General features: G+C 40.7%; 1 protein-coding gene across 1 annotated transcript; it reads right to left on the bottom strand.

Annotated features, from left to right (window-relative positions):
- Positions 1-2,656: 2,656 nt before the first annotated feature.
- On the bottom strand, positions 2,657-27,279 carry ngfra (nerve growth factor receptor a (TNFR superfamily, member 16)). The gene is made up of 6 exons (XM_005726203.1): positions 26,859-27,279; positions 24,027-24,189; positions 16,883-17,242; positions 10,490-10,730; positions 8,340-8,554; positions 2,657-2,988 (listed from the first exon to the last, which is right to left on the bottom strand). The coding sequence occupies exons 1-6, from the start codon at positions 26,895-26,897 to the stop codon at positions 2,936-2,938; spliced, it is 1,071 nt and encodes a 356-aa protein (XP_005726260.1). The 5' UTR covers positions 26,898-27,279; the 3' UTR covers positions 2,657-2,935.
- Positions 27,280-27,556: the final 277 nt, after the last annotated feature.

Genomic DNA, 27,556 nt, shown 5'->3' with positions numbered 1-27,556 from the left:
CTAATAAGTGCTACAAAATAACATCAGTTAGAAAAAATACGGATTCCAAAAGTGTAATATTGTTCATTCATACAAACAAACAGGAAAATGTAAAGACAAAAAAGAAAAATCAATTTACAACAAAAACTTAGGGCTACTCAAACCTTATCCTTGAATTGGTCTTGCATATATTTCTGTTTATATTCAGGTTGTAGATTCCTACAGTGTGTCTCACTTTACAAGCTGTTAGAGTAACACAGAATAAGTCAGTTCAGGGTATATGAGTTCAATGGTGGAGGGCTGATTGGGCCTCAGGGGGATGCAGTCGTGGAGTAAGGGGTTTTTTTTACTTTCCTGTTAAGTCAACACTCTGGTCGCTCATACTGTAGCAGAGTCTGCTTTAATGTCACTGCCAGAGCTAGGATCGGGATGACTCATACCGGCTCTTACAATAGAGGAGTGAATCATACACTGTCTGTATGTGTGTGTGGTCACATGTCCGCACCGCATCAGCTGAGGAGGTGTGAGCAAAGGACAGCAGAGTTTTATTTGCTTCCATTCATTATGCTGCAGTGATTCATGGATCACAAGTGAAGAGAAAGTTTAATTGTCTTGAGCTGTTGGTGACCAGGTGATTGATGCATGTGGGATATAATGACTCACTTTCTCTGTCTTCTTCTCACTGTGTGACATTTCCTATCTGGTGGTCATTAAATTCGACAAGTTCTGCTAACAAGTAAACACATCCACTTGTCCATAGGTAATGGCATAACAAATAATCCCCGTTTAAAAGCCATGTGTCATCTCTTACATGTGAGGTTTCGTATGAAGCTAGGTGAAGTGATGTGTTTATTAGGGAACTTGGTACAGGTAGGTGAATTTTGTACCTTTGACCAGAGCCAACCATTTCCCCCGTTTTGTAGTATTAATTCTAAGCTGAGCTAACCGGCCTCAGAGAGCATCATATTGAATGTTCAGATCTGACATTAGCAACAATCTTCTCATGAAAATATTCATGAAAAAAGCAATCAAACTATTCTTTTAAATGATTCTGTTTCTAGATCCTGAATCTATATCAACCCGTGTCTTTCTAGCTACTTTACTTGTCTACTTAGCTTGTCTATTACACAACTTACAGATGATTCACACTAATTTTCTGAAGATCTCTTTATCATTTTATCCACACCACATTAAGAGGGACCCTGAGATGATACGTGCCCCTGAAGGAATGAATGCTAAAGCAATGCAGGTGAGCTCAGCTACAATCTTTTGCAAGGTATCTATGTCAATTGCTTTTACAGCTACGTTAGGCAACAGGAGGGGGGCAGCATAAAAGTGGTCCTCCATGATAAAAGGTGTCACCCAGCTTTAGATGTGAGCCTGGACTAAGTGCTTTTATATCACCAGCCAATGTAGTAAATGTCAGCAGCCTCAGAGTGGGATAAAGGATTTGTAATGTGGCGTTGAGGCTTCAGCGAGGGCGTAGTCACCCCTCTGTTGTCCGCAGCATTAATCCCAATGAGAGTGGAGCAGAGGGTAAATGAAGCTGAAACCCTGAGGTAATTACTACCTGCCTGTCAGGATGTCTCTCTAATGGGTCCCGTGTTGATGTGAGTGCCAGCGGCAAAGCATTAGCACCTCCACACTGTTTATCAGACTCAGACAAAGCTGCATGAAAGACTGCAAGAGTGAGAATGTGAAGATGTAGTTGCTTGTGCAGATTATGAAATGAAAGTGTGCCTCTGAGGGTTGTCCCAATTTTCCACTCAGTAAGCGTAAATTGTTATAGATGGGATTCCTTGTTGCTGATTTTGTGTCCCAGATTCATTTAAACATCAGTTTAATGAGCACTGATGACGTAGTTTGTTGCTCATTAGACGGCTTCCCCTTCCCATCAGGCATGTTAATTCATTGCAATGAGTCAGCAGAGCTCCACAATGCAGAGACGTTCCCTCTCATGTTGCACATCCAGGCTCCACGGAGGAGTGTGGAGGACCACTGCTGAATCAGCCATGTAGCTCAAGCCACAAAATTAAAGTACCGCACCATAAACAGAAGATATACATTTGCGTATGTTGAATTAAAAGCGTGAAATTACCGAAACACAATCCTTTTTAGGTGCCGTAACGGAGGTTAGTTTGTGAGAGAAAGTCAGGAAGAAGCATCTCACTGAGGCAAAAAAAAAATAAAACAGTTAACCTCTTTTTCCAAATATGAGTCACTCGCATCAGTCGGCGTAGCCAATCTCAAACAATGACGCAGACTTTTTATAAGACAACATGACATGAAACGCATCTGTGGTTAAATGATACAAGAGAAAGAAATTTCAGAAGAAGTTGGGAGTGACTCACGGCTCCCCTGTTGCTTTTCGTATCGCTGATGACAGTGGGGGTCTAATAGAGTGAATCTCGTGGAGAGAGGCAGAGGATTATCCAAGAGTGGGACGCCACAGAGCAAGATGTGAGACGGACAAGCTCCCTTTGTCTCTTCGATGCTCATGAAAAAAGAGGGAATATAATGAAGTGTCTTTCTACCTATTTACCTATCAGGCATAGATGTTTCATTGCAAGTGATCATAAAATTTAAAGGTAAATGAAAAGCTTTGAGATGGATAGGAGGTTCTAAACTGGCAGCTAGTGAGAATTATGTCATGTCATACTGGAATAGTCAGGTAATACAAGATGCACTGGCAAATATCTACCTATCTGTGTAACACGGGTTCAGATTTTGGTTGATATTGCCAAAGAGATTGTGTCCAGGCACACTGTATGTGCATGGAGGAAGAGTCAGCGTGTGGCCCAAAGGTGCTGGGAGGTCCTTATCAGTCGAAATGTCGCTCTGTGGCAGCTTCAGATATAAATCAGAGTCAGTTTTTACATTCTGTGGCCGCCTGTCTTCCTTTTGGTCCACTGTTTAAGTCCCCACTGTCTTCTCCTTGTCTTGGGCCTCCGTCTCCTCAGACTTCAGGGGGAGGCGAGTCAGGCTGGGGACCCCCATCCACCCTAACCACTGCAGAAAAAGATAAGATATATGTCAGGCTGTGAAAAGAAGACACTGGTGGGGGGTTTTTTAGTTGTAGAGCTCTTCTTTTATTATCTTGAAATTTCACTCATACCAACACTGTTTCTTGTGTCTCGCACTGGAAAGATCCTTGTTCTATTTTCTTCAAAAAGTTTCTTAATCACGAGGAAATGTTTCTAATCACCCGAATGTTATAACTATCGATTCACCAAAAAATAAACTACTTACTATAAGTCATGTAAAACCTCTAAAACTCTGGATAATCACACACTACCCTGTAGAGGGCCCTATGGTGTCATCCACTCATTCAAGCTTGTTAAACTGGATCATTAGCTCCATGAGGATGGGAAACAAAGCTGATTGAGGGAAACCATGGAAACACCTTGGGAATGAAGACTTGTGAAAGTGAACTACAGTACAACACAGTTTGAAGAAGGGACTACCTATAGTGTCACTCTCCTCCTACAAAATCCTTTTCCAAACATCATACTGCACTAAGAGCACTAAGATCGCTACACCCAGTTTTTCTGCTTCCTTTCTCCATCTACTCTGATTATGTCCAGCGGCAGTCCAAAGCACTCGTCTCTTCCTTCTGCTTAAACAGACACTCTACAGGCATCCTCAGTGACACAGAGCAGAAAGACTCTGACACTGGCCAGTGCCCAGCCATCTGTATCACGCACAAGTTCATGCACACAGACACACAGTGGCTTGCACCTGCACTTCTGCTTCAGTCCAACTGTTTCTGAACTGGCAATGCACCTCATTTCAGAGGCAGCATTGATAATAATAGCCACATGGCTGTTTTATAAAGTCCGACCTCATTCCGAGAATCAATACAAACTGTCTTTCACTGAACCAGTTCAATCAGGTCTACTCTGAAACGTGAACTCCCCATCAGAGCGAAGCCTTGTTACAGACTCTTTTTTTTTCCAATCAGAACATTCAGGGAATCCTGATTGGATCCAAAGCCACTGTTAAGCTTTGAAATTTGCCAATTGTGATTGTGATTTGTGGTTTCATGATTGTCACAAGAACTCAAAGGAAAAGTTTAAGAGTCAGTGTTTTACTATGTTCACATATATATCTGTTTTTCTTTTGATAGTTTACTATCAAATAGCACTACTTATATTCATTTCAGAACTCATTTTATTCCATTTAAATCCATTTTAATTTTTTAGGGCACTTGAAAGGATACTACATATTTTTGTGTTTATTTGATTAACTAAACCCTGCATGAACACAGTCTTTTCTTCCTAAATTATAAACCTATTTGCTAAATTTGCCTGGTCCCTCTTTTTTGTATTTTTATTTGTCATCAGGCATTTGTGATAGCATGTACCAAGCTGATGAATCTCCATAGTCTTTTTTTTTATATCAATTATCTGCTTATGCACTTGTGTCATGGGGCAAGATATTTGTACCCAATTGTGCATTTGCACATTGCCAACAACAGCACATGGTGGGAGCAATAGAGTGAACTCGTTTGCCAAAATACAACCTTGAACCTTAAGCTAGGCTCTGATCATAATTTAGATTTTTATAGTTGTTTTTTTTTAATGTATCTGACTTTGTAAAGAATCACTGGTTTACAGAGCAGCAAGTCTTGCACCAGATGCCTGTTCTCTACACTGGAAGCCCCAGCTGGTGGTTGTCCCCAGAGGCTAATTCAAAAAACTAGTCACCAGGTTCCCAGCACTTCAGAAATTTGCTTCTACATCCTGGGCTAAAAAGGGAAGCTGAATATTAGTCAGGACATTAGAGGGTGAATATTTAATTTAGTTGTGAACTTATTTCCGAGACCTAATTGCTCCTTGATTGTGGATTTGACAAAAACAGATGAAATAATAAGACTCTGGCTTTGGGGGAAAAAACAGCCTAAATCCTTGTTGATACCATCAAGTGTGTTGATTTGTTAAACCAACATCTTCAGGGTAATCAAACCACTTAACCAATTATTAAAGTAGTTTAGAATAATTTAATCAGTTAGTCGACTCATTGCAGCTCTACTGTGCACCAAATACATACTTATTTCACGCGGGGTGTCTGCTGCCTACTTCTATGCTCATTATTCAGATAACCACAGCAGTGAGAATACTTCCACCCAGAGAAGTTTTTGCAAACTTGCTAATGTGGGAGGATGACAACCAGTTATGAGTCATCCCTCTTGTACTGCAGAAATTGCATTAGTGATTTGTAACATGACTCAGCTGCATTATTACTGTAACTTTCAGCTGTATAATGTTACAGAGTAAAGAATGTACTGCTGAGATTCTGCAGGTACCGTGGGCTCTCAAACGCAATCCCACATGTAAACCCCATGATGGAGGTGGACTGTAGTGATGCAATAAAGACTGTCGTCCCTCTGCGTTTTCAGCAAACCTTCTGTCAGTGGCTTTCATAGGAAGATTAAGCAGCATAAATCTGGGACTGTACATTTGCTACAGTGTTATTTTAGGTCAGTTTTGACATTAAAATTTCTACCCTTTCATCATCAGGTCTTTTGTTTTTTCCAATGACTCTGACAATCCTTTAAATATTTTTTGACTGACACCTGCTTTGACTCAGTTTGTTGGGCAATGAGGTCTCGTTTAAATTTTAAACACATACAATCTGCACAATTCATAGGGGGAAGCAGGCAGTAAGCGAGGGAGAGTTCAGGGAGGGGCGCTGCACAGATGAGATGGTTCTTTTCAATTCAGATGAGCAGACAGAAATGAGGCTGAGGACCCTTCATCTTGGAGGTCTCACCCCTCACCAGTGAATCATGCAGGGAATACCCTCATTGAGTGTGTCAGTCAAAGCGAGGGGACATTTTCAGTGCTCGGTTTCTGGTTTTAAAAGCCTCTTTGACTTGTTTTGACTGAAGCTGTTCCCATTACTTTAGCTACCAGTTAACTATGGTTCAGTGGAAACAGGAAACCCCCTGCGATTATCATGGATTTATGGCGCATATTCTCACTCCTTTGCTTTTTTTACAGTCCCAGTTGGTTGTGTAAGAGCACACAACCCCCTGCACAAGCACATTTGCTGCCTTTTTAATGGCTTCCGCACCGACAGACGGTGGTAATGCCAATTAGCACGTGCTAAACACTGATACTACATCAGATTTGGAGCCCAGGCCTGGATCCCATCTCGTAACACCTGCTAATGAGCCAGTCCGTTAAAGAGGTGACAGTGTTAAGCAGGCAGTCATCCTCTCAATGAACCAATGCCAAACTTTGCCTCCAAAAGAAATTCCTTTCTTTTCTTCGACATACAGCGGGCTTCACATTTGTTGAGTGGAAGAATGAAAAGAGGTACTCAAACAAAACACAAGAACAAAATGAGCTTTTTCCAGGCCTCATTAGAATGTAATGGGTATCCTAGACCAGACACAGTGGTTCGGATTGTAGAAGCAAGGATTTGTCAGTTGTTTGTCTTCGCATACTATTATCCTTATTATAACAATTTCTTAATCTTTACACAATATGCTTTGGAAGGGAAAAATAAAACCCTGAGAAAGAACAGGACAAGCGAGAACAACTGAAAACAAGATCACGAGTGAACTTAAGACCTCTTCAGTAGAGGAAAAAACTCAGTCTTATATGTATAAATCAAATAAAAAAGCTGGTTTCATTTTGTAAGTGCTATTTGAGAATTGAAGGGCGATGGATGGCTCAGTGTTGTGCAGAGGCCACTTCACATTCCTGGAGCACTTACTTTTATCCTCCAAGGCTCTTTTTTTCCAGACATTCAGTGACAATTCTCACCGAGCCTCATTCTTCGCGTTTATATATTCAGTGCTATGCAGCGAATGAAATCACCTGATCTTATATTGATTTAAAAGGAGAATTAGATGGTCATAAAAGACTGGTATAATTTGAGATAACTGGGCTCAAATATAGTAATAATTCAATGTTTGCATTTATATTTCTTGTACTGGTTAAGGGATGATACTGGCATTTTTGGGGGGGTAGCTATTGTGATCAAATCCCTCTAACATATTGATCCTGTAAAACATTGTCTTTACATCCAAAGCTTGATAATGAATTTGCTAAAAAGTACTGCTGTTCCCAACAATCCAAAACACATTTCAACATACACATTCATGCTGCTTTAACATATATAAATCTGCAAGTTAGTCCCCAAAATGCACAGATTTCTCCTGATTCAGTAACATTCCCTACAATCTAAAGTTCCCAGCTAATTTTGAAAATGTCACAGCTCTTTATTTAAAACAAACAAAATTTTTTAACAATATTTATGCCTTTAGTAGGAAGCACAGAAATTCTGGCTTGCAGACAAAAATGGCAAAGCACTAGAAAAAAAATGTATACTCGGAGTTATCTTAATATATCTATATTAACAGTAATGGCAGATATCTCAGACAAACAAAAACACACACACAAAAAAGTTCATCTCTGCGTTTCTCCATCTTAATGCACTGCATTACAAGAAGTAAATTAAGGACATGGTAAATTGCTTTATAATAGATTAGTAAAGTGCATAATGTTGGTTCTAAGCCAGACATCATTTATTGAGTTCATCTTCCAAACAAACCTTTTAGATGTTGTCTGGCTTTCATGTCTGCATTGCACAATCTGTCCTAAAGACCTACACCAGAAACACTTCCCAAGTCCCCAGAGACAAATATATGGAGGAGTAGTGGTAAAGTCAAATACAGATCATACATATACAGTTACATACCCAGTCTATACATTCCTCCAATGTACTGACTGAGATGGAATCTGTGTCAAAATTCTGTCAACACTGAAATTTTTCACCTTGTTTTGACGGCAGGTTTCCTACAGAGCCGTACTCTGTGCATTCCTTGAGTCTAATGCATCGTGAATACCTGTAAGACTTGGCCTCACCTACCTGCCTTTGGCAGCTAAATGTAGATTTTAGTCCTGCTGTTAGGTGATATACTGCTTTTGATCTCAATCCCGCAGAAATGTGTCTTCCCTCTGAGAGAAAAGCTTGCACAATGCTCAAAAAACACCACTACACACATTGATAAAATCTCAGTAGAATATCTTGATTTAATCGAGGTAGACTTTCCTTGGCACCGAAAGTAATACCACGTGAAGGAAAAATGTATTTAGTCTGGGATGAGTCTAAGTTTCTGTGATGAGAGGCCAGGTTTTCATGGAGTGAAGCACCTTAGCTCCCATCAGGCTTATCATTTTATTAGAACACGGTCACGCAATTTCCACTTTATGCTTTCATGGAACTGGGAAATTGATTTGCAATAAGCAAGAGAGGACAGAAAGATGAAAGATAAAGCATTTTGGATATTTAAATACCCATTTATCACACGGAAAGACTGAAAAGCTGGGATTAGGGTTTGAGCCTACCTATCTGTTCCTGTGTATGAGAGTGCGAAGGCTGAGGCTGGACTTCAGCCTGGGCCTGCTGCTGTTGCTGCTGCTGCTGCTGCTCCTGCAGACTCTGACTGTCCACTGAGATCCCGCTGTCACTGTGCAACTTCTCTCCTTCCGGCGTCACCATCTGGTTATTTGTAGCTCCACGGTTATTAGCTGCCTGTTTGTTCTGTTTGCAGCTATTCCACCTGTGGAAAAGTAGCACATCAGATAAGATCCAGTGCGATAAAGATACAGTCATGGTTTTAAACTAAAACAAATCTTCTTTCATTAAAGTATTACTTTTCTTTGGCTTTTTTTAAGCATTTCTAAAACCAGAAACACAAAAACAAAACTATTGAATGTACAAAATTATGTTCTTATCTTCTGCAATAGACAAACAGAAGTCAATAAGAGGTTAAGAGGGTGGCTTATCACCACATTATCAGCTACCTACATTGTGTTACATTGCAAATGGCCCTTTCAAGTCTCTATCTACAGTGTGGGATCTGATGTCCCAACGTTGGTGTTGTTCCTAAAACATCATATTTAACAATCTTCAGTGCAAATGATGAAACACGTTTTACCCACCGGATCCATTACAACCTGCTCCACTCTTTGTATTACCTCACCTGGCCTTTGAAAGCCTTCCTGCCTTAAAGTGTTTCTGTCTGGAAGCCTTTTCTCCCAGAAAGCACTGCATTCAAACTTCTCCCACTACCATCACATTAGCAGGATTAGTCAGTTGCAATGATGAAAGTTGCAACAACATTACTTATTATGCTGAAAGAACTACGACAATGCTAGAACCCTAAAAATATCACCCTAAGATCCCAGCTGCTCTGCCCACTTTACTGGATATATTAGCTAAACACATTTAGTATTTAAGATCATTCTAAATCAAAAACCATAAAATGACAAATTAGTAAACTATATTTCATATTTTACATCATCCTCAGAATCAATGGACTAACTAGCTCCACAGTCCTATGCAAAAAGAATATTTCCATTTCCATCTATTTCTGTTTCTTATTTGTGAATTACACAAAGATTTTGCCACAAACATTTAGTGTGATCGACATTATAAAGTCCAGATGGAGACAGCATTTTAAATCAGTTCATTGCAATGCATTAGTTAGCTAACTAGCTACAGCTTCTAACACCTTATAGAAATCCATTCACAGCTGTCGCTTCCACTTTCAAATTCAACAGCCAGCTGCTAGAATGGAGTAACTTTCACTTGTATTTCTTCAGAAAATGCTATGGGTCATCATTATCACTGTAAACTGCATAGTTATATTTTGTACTAGAATCTTAGAAAGCAGAATTATAATTAGTGTTATGAATACAACTACAAGAAAAAGAAACACTAAATAAAATAAATATACAAAATACTATAAAAAAGAAATACAACAAAGTGTTCTTCTTGTAGAAGATAAAGTAATGTGAATCAGTAATTTAAATATTCATGAGGTATTTAGTGGTACAGTATAGTAAACACCTCTTCTTATAAAATACTGGGTGTTAAAGAAATTCATGTAATTTACAGTCTGTCTATGCATGTCAACAAGTACATGAGGTTATTAACCAGATGTGTGCGTGACTGTGCTGATAAATCTGGCACTCAAATTTCCTCTGGTCGGCACTTTTCAAACAATCAATGCCCTTAATGAGCTTGTTTACTTGCTTCAAATGTGTTATAGCCTGGGTTTGTATCTGTCTGTCTGAGTGCTTGCATGTGTGGTTGCACGTCCTCACTAACGTGTGTGTGTGTGCGCGCGTGTGTGTGAGAGAGAGAGAGAGAGAGAGAGAGAGAGAGAGCAAAAGAGAGACAGTAAGGGAGAGAGACAGCTCTCTGAAGTATTAAGAGCTGAGTTTGGGGTTTTTTTGTTATGGTGTGTTTTAGCACAAATGGCTTAAAGCCTCTTCAACCACAACTGGAATTAATATTCGACCAGCCACCTTACTACTACTTTTCAACCAGATGTTGCCTGGGGCAGATGTCGCTCCAAGCAACATCCAGACCACCATCGTTGTTCACTCATTCTACACCAGGCAATATTTTTGAATAAGTTGTAAAACCCAAATGAGCCAATATCCTTGACCATAGAGTTGCTTTTAATTATTTCTCTTCACAAACTGACCTCCTAAAGATGAGATAAGCGGCAAGACCCACCACCATGGCAGCCAGGATAGAGCAGTAGATGGGTATGAGGTTTTCATTGAGGCCGTGACCGAGGAAGCGAGGAGAACCGGCGCTGGACGTAGTCGTTTCTCCTCCTGGCAGTGGGCTGTAGGAGGCATCAGGAAGGAAGGGATCAGGGAGGGAGGATGAAGATATATCCAAATCGGAGGTAGGAATGACATCGGTAGGTAAACTAGGATCTATAAGGAAGAAAACAGAGAGACAGGAGCATTTATGAGACAGGAAACATGTTATTTAAACTGCTTATATACAGCTATAGAAATAGAGCACAATTAAATTCTGTCCACATTGCAGGCGAAAAAAATATTTATTTCTGTCTCTGACTGTGTACTGCATGGAAGCTCCAAATTACCATGGCATTCATGTCCGTGATGAATGTAGGTAAACTTTTCACTAGAACTGCCCTTTTGTTTTAAGTTGGTTCCACTGCATCATTGCTGACAGGATTTTCAGAAGTTAACATGATGCACTCTGAGCTCAATATTTTGAGGAGGCTGTGCCAGTGGCAGCATGGAGACGTTTACCAGCTTTCTGTACAGCGTTCACCATTTTAGTTTCACAGCAACACCACTTGTTGTTGCTATATATAGTTTATCATAAACCAAAGCACTGGAAAATTTTGCCCTGCTTGTAATGTTAAGGGGAGTACTGTATGAAAACTTCTGGGAAAATCTTTTTATTCATCCATTACTGTCTAAAAAAGGAAAAATCCAAACATTACAAAAATAGAGATAAGTTCTCTGAGAACCAAGAAGTCATAGAAGTATATAGTATAATATACATATAAACTTTATTCACTTCCTGTGTATAAATCAACACCTTAATGTATTAATTTCATTGTATATTCCCGTGCATATACCATAATCAAACAAGTCACCAAGTCCCCAAGCAGATGTCTGGCGTGCTGCACTCATGTAGCAGCTGTTTCTGATAGACAGATGGGTTCTTCCTGAGTTGCTCTGTGCAGAAAGAAGGAATGCTCTTTAACTAAGGGGGTAAATATCCACCACCCACTACACACTCAGCTTTCCCCACACCAAGTTTGGGCCTTGCATGCCAGGTCTCCTCTCGCCACATCTCCATCTGTGTGATCTTTGCGCACTGCACAACATTGAGGCCATATGGTTTCTAGCTGAACAAAGTCTGGGGTTTTAGCGAGGTCATCATATTGAGTTTAGCCTTTGCTGAGGCCAGAGAAGCGAGAAGAGCACTGTGCTACTGGACGGGTCTGGTTTCTATCATAGCTATGTCTGTAAAGAAGTAATTTTCATAAATTGTCCTATTTCCTCTTTCGTTGTGAGCTCCATTAATTATTTCAATGTAATTTTCCATTTTGCAGCAGCTCCATGGCATTGCTTCTTCTGAAAAAACAATGCATCCATCATATCTCTCCAACACTCCTGTCATATTATGCATTTGTTTTGAAAAGTTCTGCAAGTTACAAAGCAGCGATTCTGTTAGATGACAGAAAAGCTCTGCAGAGAAGGGTACAGATTATGCCTTCTGTCAAAGTGTGGTCGAAAAGGCCAAGTAAGAGGTCTGTCCAGGCAAATCTAAGACCCCTCTGAGCACAACAGCAGAGTGGGGACGGAGTTGTGCAGCCTGGTTCAGATCTGAGCCAGTAATTCCCACCAGAACCTCAGGCTGCGCCTCATTAGCTTTGTCTTGCACTTGCAGGATTAACCCTGTGGAGACTCCTGGGGTTTCCTTCATGGCCAAACACCGGGACACTCAATCCGAAATACTTTCGGTGTCCCCTCTTTACAGATGTTATGATTTTTTTAGGACTGCTATCTGGTTTCCACGTTTTATATTTCTGTGTTCAAAGCTTTTATCAATAAGTACAATATAACCTTTAAACATGGTGTATTTAAAATCAGATATAACATCCTTTTTAAATAATAATTATATATAAAGAATTCAATTAAAATTTAAATAGAATTTATTCTGAAACTCGGTTAGCGGGAGCCTTCAGAAACACGTCCTACTCCATTGCTGGCTCGCTAGCGCCCCCTAAATAGAATTTATTCTAATGGCATAGTTATATTTAACCTAAAAAGAAAAAAAAAACTCCAACAGGTGACCATCAGTCAGCTGGTACTCTGTTTCACACGTCTTTGGCAAATCACTCATTTGAAGGCTCCACCAAAAAACTAGGGTCAACTTTCCTGCTAACACATCTACAAGCTACTTTGTAACCCACCTCCCCTCTAGCTCGTACTTTAAATGCATGGTTCGAATGTATCAGTGTCATGTCATTTATATTCTGTATTATATGAATGTTGGATATTGAGTAAGGGAACAATCTTCCAGACAAGACTAGTAATGGAAGGAAAACCACACCACATGATTGCTGTGACCGCTGATGTTAACAACACGAAAAAGATATTCAGTGGACCATGACAGCCAATAGCTGTCCTATTTCTTCTGATATAGCAAATACTCAGGTTTCTTCATGGTGATTTGTTGCATATATTACATACGGATGATTCTTTTAATAGTTCATTTGCATCTTGATGGGCAATTTGTCTGGGCTTTTTTTCTGTTTGTCATTAAGAGTCCACGTTGGTCTGTCTTTCTGCATGACTGTGGCGGGGCAGTTCTGTCGTAAGGGTATTGGGTTGCTGAAAAAGCAGAAAAAATATTTCGTGGGACAGAAAAACAGAGCATAACAGAGCCATACTTAGAAACAGAAATAATGCGGAGACCTATTTAAAGCGGCACTATTGATTGGGATCTGTCTAAAAGGAGGGAGTGGAACATGGGTGTTTGTATTACATGCATTTCTTGACCTTTCCTGGGATGTAGTCAGGTTTCCTAAGCTCTGCCATACATCATCCGGCTAATGCAGGGATGGCTAATGGTATTAGCAATGCAACCTGAGCTCACAAATAGAGCACATTTTGAATGGAAGGTGTGAAAGTGTGCATATGGTCTAGGCTTATATACAGTTTGTCAAATAAGTTGCAATCCCTACATGTTTGTCTTCACACTGGCTTTTAAATCATGTCACTCTTCTGTAAGTACGCTTTGGTGCAATCAGTGCTCCCTATATGCAGATGTATGCTTACAGTACGAGTCTCACCTAGGATTTGCTGTAAATCGTTTATCTCTTTCCTAGCCAAGACGACAGCTCTCCTGGGAGCATCCTTTGCATAACTCTGACTCAACACATAAAGTACAGTGTGCTACGTCTTTATTGTGACTCCTTCATGCTCTCATTTCTATAGGTTGAAGAAAAAAAACTCTGGCTGTAGACCAAAGGACAAATATAAGCCTGCAGAGGCTGCATACACTAACTGGAACAGAGCAGGAGCTTAAAGGCAGCAGTGGAACTTTAACAATTTAATTTTCGGAGCAGAGGGTTTAAAACAATCGTGGCGCTAAATAAAACTAACCCTGGATTTTATGAGCGTGGGCCTGTGTGTTCAGGGAGATGTGTTTATTAGTGGGGTGTGGACCAAAAGGGGAGAAAAAAAAAGATTGAATTTTTATGAGCCATTGAGGTCTTTATGGTGAAGTTAACCCCAGGGTCTTGAGCAGTGGTTGATGTCTTGACTGCTGCCAGTTCAGGGTGGAGATGAGCAACTATCAGGCGCAGAACATGCACAATGACCTCTTTATCAGCCACCAAACACTCTCCCTCTGTCTCAGCTCAGCTTCTATCTCAATTGCCTGCCGTGCACACATCTATCATACGCACACGTACTACGAACTATTCAAGTGAGCGCTCTGTCTTCTGTGAGGGGGGGTTAATAGGAAGAGTAGAGGGGAGGATAGACAGAGAGGCAGAGTGTTAGGAGAGACGGAGGAGGGGGTACAGATGAACAGAGGAGCTGCTGTAAAGTGCTCTGATTAGCAGGAGTAATTATACTGCAGCAGTGGAGGCACTGAATGCACACTGGCCAACTTCCACCACTCCGCTTACCGAGCCACTTGAGGGCCACTGTGGGAAGAAATAGAAAGAGGGGGAGGAGAGAAGGTGATGAGCGTGGGGTAAAAAAGAGCAAAGAAGTCTGCTTTATCTGTGTTTTTAATCTTTCACTCCCCTTCTCTTGGAAAAGCTGTCAAACAGATGCTCAGCATTTCACGTTTAATGCAAACCTGCTCAACTGGAGGCCGGACAACACCTTTTGGAAAAGCTATCTCAAGGCCAACAGGATCAAAGGTCTTCGGTAAAATGTGGCGGAGGTGTTTACAGCTTCAGATCAAAAAGGTTCACGCATGTGCAGCGTCTTTAATGAAAAACGTAGGAATAAAATCACACTTGGCAGGGGAAGAGTGTGCGCGCGTCATGTTAGCCTGCTATCAGTTGTATTGATTCGGGATGCTCATATAAAGCATTTGTGTGTCTGAAGTTGGAGACAACTAAGCTTGCATGCGTGTGTGTGTGTGTGTGTGTGTGTGTGTGTGTGTGTGTGTGTGTGTGTGTGTGCATACTGTAGTCAAGTGTGGGTGCTCATAGAGGTCACTCAGCGAAACCTGAGCACAAGTAGAAGAAATCCCTGGACTGATATCGACCCCTCTGCATAGAATACCAGCACAGCACATATGCGGCAGCCCTCTCTTTCTCTTTCTGACTCTGTCATTGTATCATGTAATTGACACTTGGTGACAGCTGGATATGAAGATCTGGGAACTTTAAAATGCTTTAATCACATCTTATTTACTGTATAAAAATAAGGCAGTGGGATAAGAATAAAATATAAAAAATTCCTCCTGTAAAAATTACCAGTAAGGCACTTTCTCCTTTGTCATACCAAGCTTACTGTATGCACAGTATCAAAGACCACCATGTAAGGTCAGCAAGCATCATCATGACCGCATGTGACTGCAGCCATTACCCGCAGGCCCACTGGTGCTATTATTTTTCAAACAGTCACATATCATGCCATCTCCAGTCCCCACCGTTACTGCTGCTGCAGTACCATCACTCAGGACAAGGCGGGTCACAGTTGATCTGCTTGGGTGGGCGCTAAATGGGCAGCAAAAGGCTGCATTGTGGCCTACGGGACAGCAGATATTTTTGGACAGGCCAGGCTAATGGTAGGCATTACTTTGAAATTCCAAGTGGAAGTAGATTATATGCCTGGACCATATATATTTTTGAGATGAGCCAATGCATTATTCAGGCAACTAAAACTAAAGTCTAAATTTAAATTTTTTAAAAATTGTAGTTTTTCAAACTCTAATTAATTAGTTTTGAAAATAGCAATTAATCTGTCTGATTTCTTTATATATATATATGTATATATATATATAAAATAGACCATAATTTGAATGGTGTAAAAAATTATCTTACTGATCAATTAATAATAAAATGCTAAATGTGGCGCTCATGTAAAAGTTGTTATGTATGTTTAGAGTCATTTTTCCTGCTTTTTTTTCCCTCCAGTTCATTTCTCCATTGTCTTTTTTGCCATTAGAATCTATTATAAGAAGCTTCAAGTCATCCTCTCTGCTACAACATGGGCTTGACAAATTTCTGAGGCTCATTAACTTGGTATATCCACCTGCCACCACCAGTGTTTGAGGCCATGAAATCTCAACCCTCTCAACGTTTAAAAGGGGATTATTACAGCTCCTTGCTGAATACCACAATTTATACATAAACATTTTTCAATAAATTGATAATGTGCACAAGAGATTAGTAGGCCTTTAGCCACTGTTCCATCTATTACGATCATTCTTTGAAGCATTTATTCAAAATTGCCTCACTGGTTCAAGCATGCTTTCCCATAAGATAATGCAGAAGAACATTTTTTCATACAGGAAATCGAGAGCAATACCAGCGAAGACATTTTACCCCATAGATTTGAACTTTGCGGCCCCCTGATGAGGTCAATTTCACGCCTTGTCTAACCCAAGCGAATTTATAGCTTCCTTTGGTACAAGGAGCTTGACTTTGCTCTGACATTCTGAGCTTCTGTTTTGTGGTCGAGACGATTATTCATTGTCCCTTTGTTGACACTGCAGCAAACTTTGACCTTTTAATGCTAAAACTTTGAACATCCTGCTGTTTAAAAATCAGACCAGGGATGACCTCTGACCACGTTTGTTCCCACACATGTGGAAGTTACCCCTGCTGATTTGTGCAAAATGTGACTGAGACATATATGATGCTGTTTTAAAATTACTTGTAGCTACTGTGCAGTTTTAGTGTGGAGCTTCTAACTTTTTAAACGGACTTTTACCCCTGATATGTTTGGCATAGAAACCATCTTGGTTCGTTTTTACCTTGGTTTCGTTCAAAGGTGAAAAAATATCCTTTAAAAAAAATTCAACTATATGAAACCAACGTGAGTGTGCAGAGCGTGCAGTGCAGACTTACTGTAGCAGACAGTGTCACTGGTTGGCGTGCAATTAGCTTGTTGTGTTTCGTTTTCATCACAGATGGTGCAGGGCAGGCAGGGTTCGAGGGAGTTTTCCTCGTCAGAGAAGGTTTCGTCGACACATTCCTCACACACCGTATCGTGATCGTGATCACAGTGGGAGTACACGCCCTGTCCCAAAGGGCATACCGTACACTGCTCACAACGGCCAGTTACAGTGTTGAAGAAATAGTTATAGTTACAAATGCATTTGGCATCGTTGGAGTCGGTGCATGGCGTCTCCATCCGCATCAACCCGGTGCACTGAGTGCATGTCTTGCACTCCTCTGTATGACTGTAGTTCTCAGAGAAGGTCTCGCCTACACATTCGAGGAAAGGTTTGAAAGGAATGGAGATGAGTAAAAAAATAAAAGAGATTAGAAGATGAAGAGAGAAGGAAATGTGAGGAGATAAACAGGGAGAAAAACAGTGAGTATAATGACATTAATCATGTTTACTGCACATTCATTAAAAGGAAGGACACATTGATCCACTGGGCTCTTTAGTGATTTGTGCTTCGGGACAAGAAAGGTGCTCTTGTTGGGGAGCGAGTCAAAAGCCTGCTGTGCTCATTATGATATCGATCCCAGAGTGTTTGTGCTGCGCTGAGTAAACTGCTTTAATCTCAGTCATACGCGGGGAGTGAAATGCAGGTGCATCCACATCCTTCCACTGAAAGCCTGTCTTTAAAAGTCATCATCACTGACTTAAGTAAATTAAGATACTTTTGTTACCTGGTCATGATATAAACTGATCTAAAAGCACAAATAGAATTTTTAATTGCCATATCATAATTGAATATATCATAACATAATGTAAGGCTGCAGTCGTATGTTTAAAACTTGACCTCCTGTTTCTTTTCCTTGCTGATCTTCCTTGATTTCAAGGATAACACCATGAGGTGAGGGAGAAATACAGATATGGAATTTGAATTGCGCTACAGTCAAAAACTGTTCTATTTGAACTACCCAGTAATGTATCGCAAAAGGCGCATTGAGTTCTTACCAAGTTGCTTCAGACAGATAAAGACAACCCAGAGAAAATAACACTTTATTACCAAGGTTGGATTTTTTTAATGGAAATTGGCAAACACTTCCAGGAGTTGCACTAATGATCCAATGTAACTCCCACCTTTATTTAAGCTTTTTGTAACTGAAGTAAGACTAAATAATAACCATCATCACAAAAGCAGATACTGTTCAGTAGGATAGCTTCAGATATTTTAGCTTTAGGTTTAACACAGGCTTATATTAGCTAAGCTTCACTCTTTGATCTGCCTGAAGTAAGAGTGTGTAAACTGGCGGACTGAGTAGTAGCGTCATCTATATAAAACACATGTTATTTCTGGTTTGTGTCATATGTTTGCTAAACCTTCACAGGGTATGTGTGTGTGTGCAAAAAACCTTGAGTTTAAGGCACATTTCACTGTATAAGTTTTTGTTGTGAGTTGTGTGCAAAGGGAGAAAAAAACACATCAGACCACAGTAGTGTTATCAGAGAAATGAGATAAAAGATGTGGTGACTTATTACTGGCTGCCTTTGAATTACTCCAAGCTCTTCAGATTTGTTCTTCTGTGCTATTTGGAGTCGGGAGGATTTGGGAGAGTTCATGACTGAGGAAATGATGACCTCAAATTAGCTTATTCTTACACTGAGAGTTCCTCGGGGCACAAAGTAATCTATTAATATTGCATTTTCATATAGACTTATTTTCAGATATAATTGGATGCCTGCTGAATTATGCATACAATGTGAAAGCGAGAGTGTTTGTGTGCCCTATGAGTGTGCTTTAGCAGTTGAATGAGTTGAGAGTATAGTAGAAAGGCCGACAGGGGTGGGGGGCGACACTAAAGCTCAGATTCATTACAGAGGCAGTGTCACTGTTTTTCAAATACCTTTTTGTGTGTGTGTGTGTGTGTGTGTGTGTGTGTGTGTGTGTGTGTGTGTGTGTGTGTGTGTGTGTGTGTGTGTGTGTGTATAATATAAGAGCGGTCACCTTGAGAGAGCTGCAAAAACACCACAAAGACTGTTGTGTTGTACACAACATTCAATGGGTACAAAGCTGTTTGGAATAAAGGTTTCACAACATGAGATTTTGCGACAAGAATGCAGCTTTATAAACTGCTTAATTAACACCAGACATTGCTCGTTTTACTATGAATTTCACAAAAATGGAGCACGTAGCAAGTTTGCACTCTTCAAAATCTCCTCGCCGTCTCCGTGCTGTTTGTCTTGAAGGGAAATAAATCATTGGGAATGGCAGAACTATAAATAAAGCCACATGCCTGTGTGGATGTCTGGGACTTGCAGAGCTCTTATCTGCATATCCATATGCTTCGGAATATGTGTTTTTCACAGGAATTGCTTAGCTGGTGTCGTGTTGAGAAACAACATATTGTCAGTGTGAAAAACCCTGCAGCAATGTCCCAGCGCTTGCTTTTACGTTGTAAGTGGCTCTGGCAAGTAAACACTGGCACCAATTGAAGCTCTAAACACCTTGTAAACAGCAGCGCTGCTAAGAGGCCGACTATGAGACCTGTCACATTATACAAGCAGACTGAGCGGAGCAGATGGAAGTAATGATATAGACACAGGTAGAATGATCAACAAGCTCTGCGCGAGCAGTCGCTTGATTCGCTCGAATGATTCTCTAGATTGTTTGACGCAGCGCAACTATAAGCAGTCTGTGAGGGTGGTCCCAAACCCCCCCAAAAAGAACATATTCTAGTGTTGAGGAAGGGCTGGTGTACAAGTAGGAGGAGAAAGGTTCACGGGAAATGAGGCAAGCAGGGATGTAAGTGCGTTCAGTTTCCTTTTAGACAGCATCAAATCCTGTGCTTTTTCTTTAAGGGTGAGTCTGTCATCACCCTTTGCTCTTATTACTGTTTGCAGGCAGAAGTGATAGAGGAGGGTGACACTAACTGAATGATCCAGACACAGACAAACACCAGACCTCCAAAGTAAATAATCATTTGAATTTGTGAGGTTGAAACCTTTGTTTTGATTTCAGTCAGGCTCAACCAGTAAACCTCCCCTCCTCATTCATTTCAATTATCCCGCTGCGAACAGGCTTCCTCGCTAATTTTAACTCGCATGCATGAGTCCCCTTTGCAGTTCTTGTGCGTAAACATGCCTAAATGTGACCATATGCAGCGAGTGTTCAGCAGGAACTGTCAGAAGAGATGCGTGTGGGCGTGTGTCTGCGGTGCATGCGTCAGCGCTTTCATGTGGAAAGAAGAAAGGAAGAAAGTTAAAGGCCATCAGGTGAGAGTGCATTCTTTAATCAAATATGGCCTTCTTTCTGATTGTCCCCAGCTGAGATCTGATGAGCACACATCAGCGTTTAGTGTCACCGTGTTTGGCTATAAAGGTGGTTGCGGGTAAAGGGAAATGTGGTCGTGAATGGGGGCGCGATGCACTTAAATTGTGCCTCTTCAGCCCAGGAGGACCACCCCCCTCATCTAACGCTGATGTGTTTCAGCCCCATTAGTGTCATCAATAATGTAGTTCTCGATGGCCTTGAGGCTATTTGATGATGTTCACAATCAGCACTTTAGGTGTGAGCATGAGCAATGCTGGACATTTCCTACCCTTCACAGAAAGTACCGTGTTTCTGCTTAGACGCTACCCAAAACGCTGACCCTCTGCTGACTGAGGATAAATTATCAACATTTGGAAAGTTGCGTGACGGCTTTATTTGGCTTTTTGAACACAAATCATTTCTGTTTGTAATTATCACCCTGCTCCTTTGGATCGCTTTGCTTCCCTCAGATTTGAAACAGGTGTTTCAAACATAGAGGGAATATTATTAACCGGAGCTATTCCAAGGAAGACCAAATTAGGCAAAATATAATTTAACAATCAATGTCCGCTCTTGCATCCCGTACTAATGTCACTTTTTTTTTAGGGTGTTATGTAGGGAACTAGCTTCATCTGATACATCTGCTACAGCCAGAGAAGACCTGCCAGGAGAAAATCTCCATTTTCCCTTTCTTTATCCAAAGTTAAAAGAAACTTGATGCTCTGCTTCAGCCGTCCCCAGACATTCCATGATTTGAATTTTCCTTTAATTTCCAGTGAGTCCCAGTCCAGTTGGCCAGCAGGGCTCTTCCACATTGACTCCTGGGGTTTTCCCCCACATATTGCATTCAAGCACCTTTGAATGGCTTACTAAGTGAGGCAAGTCTGGTTGTCTTATCTCCCATGACAGCAGTGAAAGTGAAGGAGACTGATAAATATTTTATTGCTGCTGATGCTGGCACTCGTCCCGAGCTGGGACCGGGGAGACCATTGGTAGGTGGAGGAGTAGAAGTGGGATACAGGAAGTGGGATATTAAAGGGGGTCGAGGTGAATACAGATTTGCCCTTATTTACCGTGAAACAGGAAATGGATGTGTTGGATTTTACTTCTCAATTATTCATATCTGCACTTTAGAAAATGTATTTATAGCATTCATTTTTCGAGTAAGGTCGCTGTTTTAGCCTCTAACCTTTGCTTGTATATAAACGCCACTCAGCCTTATTTTAGCGACTGTGCTCCTGGGGGGTTTCAGGTGCATTAATATTTAAATTGCTGAAACAAAAACAATGCAGAAAAGTATAAAAATGCATTTGCACCGGAAATTGAATTTAACCTCCTGGGTATTTGAGGTTAATTGTTGAGTGTTTATCAGTGGTGAATACTGTTCCTGTATTGCAAAGCAAGATAATTGTTCGCTGTTAGAGGCACAATAGGCTTTTCAATATGGTTTAATTAGCTGGATCAAATTGGTAAAGATGCACTGATGTAACAGTATGCATGATAAATGAGCAGATCGTGCCCTTTGGTGCCTGGCTCTCTAATACCATTTTATCCGCTAATACAGACGATGAGTCATAGCAACAGGAAGGGGGAGGGGAGAGGGGGGGCGGCATGCTGGCTGAGAAAAGTGAGAACAGGAGATGAAGGGAGACACGACAAGAATTGGTGTAGAGGAGTTGGGGATGAGGGAGAGAATGAAACAACGTCTATTCAGAAATACAGTCAAGAGAGCCAGCCCACATTATAGGAAAGTAGAGCTGTGGTTTAGCATCTACACATCATCTGCCACTGTTTGCTGTAGCAATATGAAAAGGAATATGGTGACGTCAAAGCAGTGATAAAGTCCAGACGCCCATGAAATAGCAGCGCGCTTATCCTCAGACTCCAGACGCCACTTAGTCATTCCAAGTTATCAGATGCGTTTTTCAATGTTAACTAATATTTATAATATTAATTCTTAATCTGGATTTTCAACAGCGCTGATGGAAAATCATAAAAATTTTCACTTTTACTTTTGGACATCAGCCCATTTTTGTCAAATTCATGCCTCTTCCTTTGCTTTGACACAGTAGGTTTATATGAAATTGACTCATTGTATCTTACCCGGGGTTTTTTCAGCCTGTGGCACTGTTTTGCTCTACATGTAGAAAACTGGCTCCCTGTTCTTGCACCAACAACTGCAGCTCTTGAGATACCCAAGGCAAAAAACTTCAAAGGATTGAAATTAGACCGACTTGAGATGCTTAAATAACATAATGTGGCTCAGAGATTTGCAATTTGTTATGCAAACAAATTCACAAGTCCAAGACTTGAATTCTCTGTGGATAAAAAGTATTCCTGCCAGTCCGTAATCATTCCTCCACAATTTAATCATCTCCCTCGTAATGGCATCCAGTTGATATTTTGGAGGGTTCTGTTTAGCACATGGGAAGATTTTGATGTTAAAAGACTTTTGCTCAGCAGTTCTTGTTTATGAAAGGATTTTTCAGCACATGTTGCCATAATGGATTCACGCCACAAGTCAGTGTTAAACAGTTCTGCAGCTTTTGTTGAACTACGCAGTGACACTCGAGACCTTTACTTTGCATGCTGACAGAGCTACAGAACAAGAGAACTGCTATGACAAAATGCAAAAATCTTATTTTCTTCTTTGTGTTGTTGTGAAGTTGGAACCTTTCCCAACTCTGGGAAAGCATAGAGCAAGTCCCTAATGGTTTACAGCCTCAGCTGAGCTTTAAATGAACACATTTGGACCCACTTACAAGCATCAAACTGATTAACTCCTGCATTATTTGGGGGTAACTTGATAGAGACAGATCATACAGTTTATACAAATTGGTCAATAACAGTATTTCTGGCTTTGAAAATCTTTGTTTTTAGTTTGGATCTTGAGACCCCCAAATATGAATGGCATGTGTAAATAAAGATGATGCAATTGTTAAAAGTTTGTGTTGATCACATGTGTCTATGTTGGTAATCACATTCAGTTTTGCAGCTGTGCGTGAGTTTATATGTGTATATACTGTGTTTGATTTGTTTCTGGATTTATTTTAATCCTCTTACATTGGCCTTACAAGAAGTAGAGTCAAGTTTTTTGCATCCTAAAGTTCTATAATGCAAAGATTTAAGAGTTGGTTGCTTAATGCCCGTGATAAAAAAAAAAACATGTTCGACCTGCTTTATTAGAACCACTCTGCACTTATATGAAAACTCTTTGTGTGGTTTGTGGTTGTATTTTGGTTGCGGTAAGACTCATTGTTGTTGAGCTTTGTTTAGGCGGAAAGTTTCAGGGCCACAAATAGGAAAGGCAACACAAAATTCCGTAAATATCACAAAAGGGTTTCAAAAGTGTTATCTTTTAATACAATATTTTGAAACTTGCTTGGTTTATGCATTGTTGCCTATTGATCAGTAAAAAAAAATGTGTTTTCCTAGTGGAAATGAAAAAAAATCTATTTTTACAGTTAGGAAAAAAAATGCTTTTGGCTCATGTAAATGAGAAAAAAAATCCCCTTGGCTCTTGTGTGTTTTGCAGCCATAAATAATAGCAAGCCATTGGTAGAGCGTTTGCACAGTATTTAATCAAGTTGAAAGCTGTAAATGTTAACAAACTGTTAATTAGTGGATATGCAGCCTCACTCTCCACACATCTATTCTAGGATTTAACCTAAAGCAAAAAACAAACATTTCACCAAATAATGATATATTAACCAACATCAGAGAAACTTGCTTTGTAACTTTGATTTGATTACTCTATTCATTTTTAATTGCATGCACAATAATAACAGTAATACAATACTCACTGTCCAAACACTGAGTGCAGACGGTCTGAGTAACGCCGCATTTCTTCAACACTCCCTCTCCAGGTGGACACTCAATGCAGCATTCTCCATTCCTGGTGAACTGGCGAGATTCGCAGGAGAGAAGCACAGCCCGCTCCGTCTTGGAGGCCAGCACCGCTGCCACCTGGCACACCGGGACACCGGCACAGTAAATCGGAGAGCAAACTTTCACACATAGACAAACGCAGGACCGCTGTGGCGTGCAAGGCAAAGCAAATTGATGAAAATTACTGCCAGGTGTCCAACCTGTTCCTTAACTCTAACTGCCATTGGGATTCATCATAAATCATGTTGTCTCCGCCTACATTAGACACACTTTAAACAAGGCAGTCGTCTAAACTGTCCTAATAGCTCCCCTAAAGGCACATCAGCTCTAATAGTAAACTTATGACATGCTCCAGCCAGGGCAGTAAGCATAAAATCATGGGTGCACGACATTATACACATGCCTGTCCTAATTACTGTCTAAAGGTGAAAGTTGTTGTGAATGTCAGCCTCTGCTTCCGATCTCCTCTGGCACATGCGCACAAGCACTTGTATTTCTACACTTGTGAGGACTTTATAAATTGTAAAAGTGCATTTCCTCTCACTAACCTCCCTCAACCATAATATGAATGTGTAAATCCATCCTTTACTCAAATTGGTCTACATGATGGAGGTTCATTTTTTTATTAAGTTTGAAGGTGAAAGTTTACATTGTGGAGACTTTTAACAATAAATGGGAGATAGGCCCCAGATTTAAAAAAAAAAAAAAAAAAGTTCACTCGTGTGAGTCAGCAGCTGAGGTCATGAATTAATTCTAAAGTCTTGTTTCTTTGCATATTTAAGCACCACATTTAATCATGTGGTCTCTGCACTCTAAATGCTTTTTATGGTGTTTCTTTCATGCATGCACAAATTTTTTGTCACTAATATCCTGTCTGGTAATGCCCCATCCTCCCCCATTATCACCTCCTCTGTGTTGCATTTCCCTCAGTCCTCTCTGATATAAATTCCATGCAGCTTTACTCGCAAAAGAACTGAGGCTTGTTCCGCTGGTGTGTGTACAACAATGCGAAATGAAAAGAATTCATACTCAGACGTTGGAGAACAAAGAAAAGCGTTATACTGAGTCACTTTCATGTCCTGTGGCTTTTATTATGTAACGAGCAAAAGCTCATTTCCACTTAATTCACATTTGCTGAGACATCAATTCAGTCTTTTTTCTGTCTTTCTCTCTGTCATCCTTCCTTGCCCCCCCCCCTCCTTCTCTACTGTCCCTGCTTTCATTCAGAAACAGATGTACTGAGCAGCTAGCACCGCTCTCTCTCTCTTTCTCTCATTCCCACTTCTCTTGCTCAATATTTCCCCCTATCTGTCACTCCACTTTTTGCTCTCAAGGTGCATTCCTCTTCCTAATCATTTTTCCTGACTTTACAGCCTGTTATCTCAACGTTTTTGCACAAATTTCTGCATCTGTAAGAGTACATTATCAGACTTTGAGTCTGCAAAAATGAAACTTGGGTGGATCCCAAAACCATAAAAGGCATTCCTTCTTACAGGGGATGGATTCATGTCTCTAACTGCTCTCCCCTTCCTTTTACGTCTCACAGGAATTTCACTCAGCTAAAACACAGATTAATGACAAATACAGTGAAATGGGCAGCAGGAATATGCATACACATATTAATAAAAATGTACAGTGACGCAGCTATGATATGCTTGGTTTGCTCCCACTTCAATTTCATGGTCAATTTGAGAGTTTATTTCTAAATTTAATTCTACCAAAGTGCATCCGACCGTCACCACTCTTTAAACCAGCTGTCATAACAGAGTGTCCGCTCACATCCAGGGCTGTTCACATGATGACTGAGCCACACAGCCCAATAAGACCAGCTGCTGTACACTTAACAGAGTGCTGGGAGGATGTGACCTCTGCTTCTGGCTTTATTACCACCATCTCCTATAATCAACCTTTTTCCTATAATCAGTACTTTAATTTTAAGAATGATATGATTTGAAAAAAGATCCACATTTTTGCATGAACATTCAAGCATCTTTCTCTGGTTTTCATTTAACACCCCAAATATGGCCAAAATACCCTAAAAAGTAAACATTTTGACAAAACATTATTATAAACTCATTACAGGTATTAAACTCTAGGTCAAAGCATCCACCAGAAGCTTCTGGTGTCTGCATGTGACCCAGGGTGAAGAAGATATCGAAGATATTTTCCATAAACATAATTCCAGCAGTGCTTCTGAACTTTTTCTCCCATGCGTGAAAACCAAAAGGGAGGTACAAGTGCGCATTTAGGGGAACGTGTGTGCGTGCGTGCGTGCGTGGGTGGGTGGGTAGGTGGGTGCGCGCACAGCTGAACATCAACTGGTCTGTCCACAAAGTCATAATCAAATGAGTTGACATGTAGCTACATGCAGCACCCGCGTGTCACGTTTAACCAGATAAACGACTTACTGCTTGCCTCACAACAGCAATAAAATACATATTTACAAAGATATGACAGAAATTTCTCAAAACGGATTATAAATGCCACACAATGGTCAAGAAAAAGTCACCACGAAAGTCCCAACAGGAGCAGCAACAGCACAGATTTGCAAAGTGGGAAACAATTTCAGCTTCAGATGGCATGTTACTGAGGGAATCATTATTGAGACGTCACAGTGAAAGGAAATCCCTGAAAAAATGAAAAAGTGAAATGAAAAAGTCCATCGGGTCACTGAAACTCCATTTAAAGAATGACAGCATTAAAGAAGCAGGGTACTGCTGCAGTCACTTACTGCACAGACTACTTACCAAAGCGCATGAAATGACCAGCGATAAGGTAGAAGTCATCCTGATTCGTCAGCCGGAGTCACATAAAAGAGGTGTTGTGCAGAGAAAGCAGAGCTATGTGTATGAGGAGAGCCGCTCAGCAGAAGTGCTCATTTTAATTCCAGCGGCACGGATTTTATCAATGAGTCCGCACCATCGCGCGTCTGTCCGGGACCTCTGGACCGGAGTCAGTTGCAAGTGTAGGTGCACCTCCTCAGCAGCGCCACTACTTACACACTAACGCACCAGCACATAGAGTGAAGACGAGCCGGAGGAGGAGGTGCAGGAGACCGTCCTGTCCGGAGTACTGCAAGTGCACTGCGGAGGAGGCAGGCGAAAAGAGGAGAGGGCCACGTCCACCCTCCACTTTATTACTCCTGATGCTCCTGCAGTGCAACCTGCTCCTCTCCCTCTCTCTCACACACACACACACGCACTCTCTCTCTCTCGCTCTCTCTCTTTCTCTCTCGTTTTAGTCTCACGTGAGGTCTCACTAGCTGAAAAATATCAAATAATGAAAATGATTCATATTTAGTATTAAAGACCGACATGAATGTTTTGCACATTCAGTAATAATCCCCACACACGTCTTTGTTGTTATTGCTATATACCCAAAAGTATGTGGACACATCTGTCTACATTCTTTTGGCCCCACAGTAACACTTTCATGCCACTTTTAT

Source organism: Pundamilia nyererei, unplaced genomic scaffold (assembly GCF_000239375.1).
Source record: "Pundamilia nyererei isolate P.nyererei 1_Seehausen unplaced genomic scaffold, PunNye1.0 scaffold00018, whole genome shotgun sequence".
Classification (NCBI taxonomy): Eukaryota; Metazoa; Chordata; class Actinopteri; order Cichliformes; family Cichlidae; genus Pundamilia; species Pundamilia nyererei.
This window is presented reverse-complemented; position numbering and strand designations above follow the sequence as displayed.

Coding starts and splice junctions, on each gene's coding strand:
- ngfra (XM_005726203.1), bottom strand. CDS start 26,897: ATGACTTCTACCTTATCGCTGGTCATTTCATGCGCTTTG. Junction 10,731..16,882: donor CAGTGACACTGTCTGCTACA/GTAAGTCTGCAC, acceptor TCTTCCTTATAG/ATCCTAGTTTACCTACCGAT. Junction 2,989..8,339: donor TCATACACAGGAACAGATAG/GTAGGCTCAAAC, acceptor CTTTTTCTGCAG/TGGTTAGGGTGGATGGGGGT.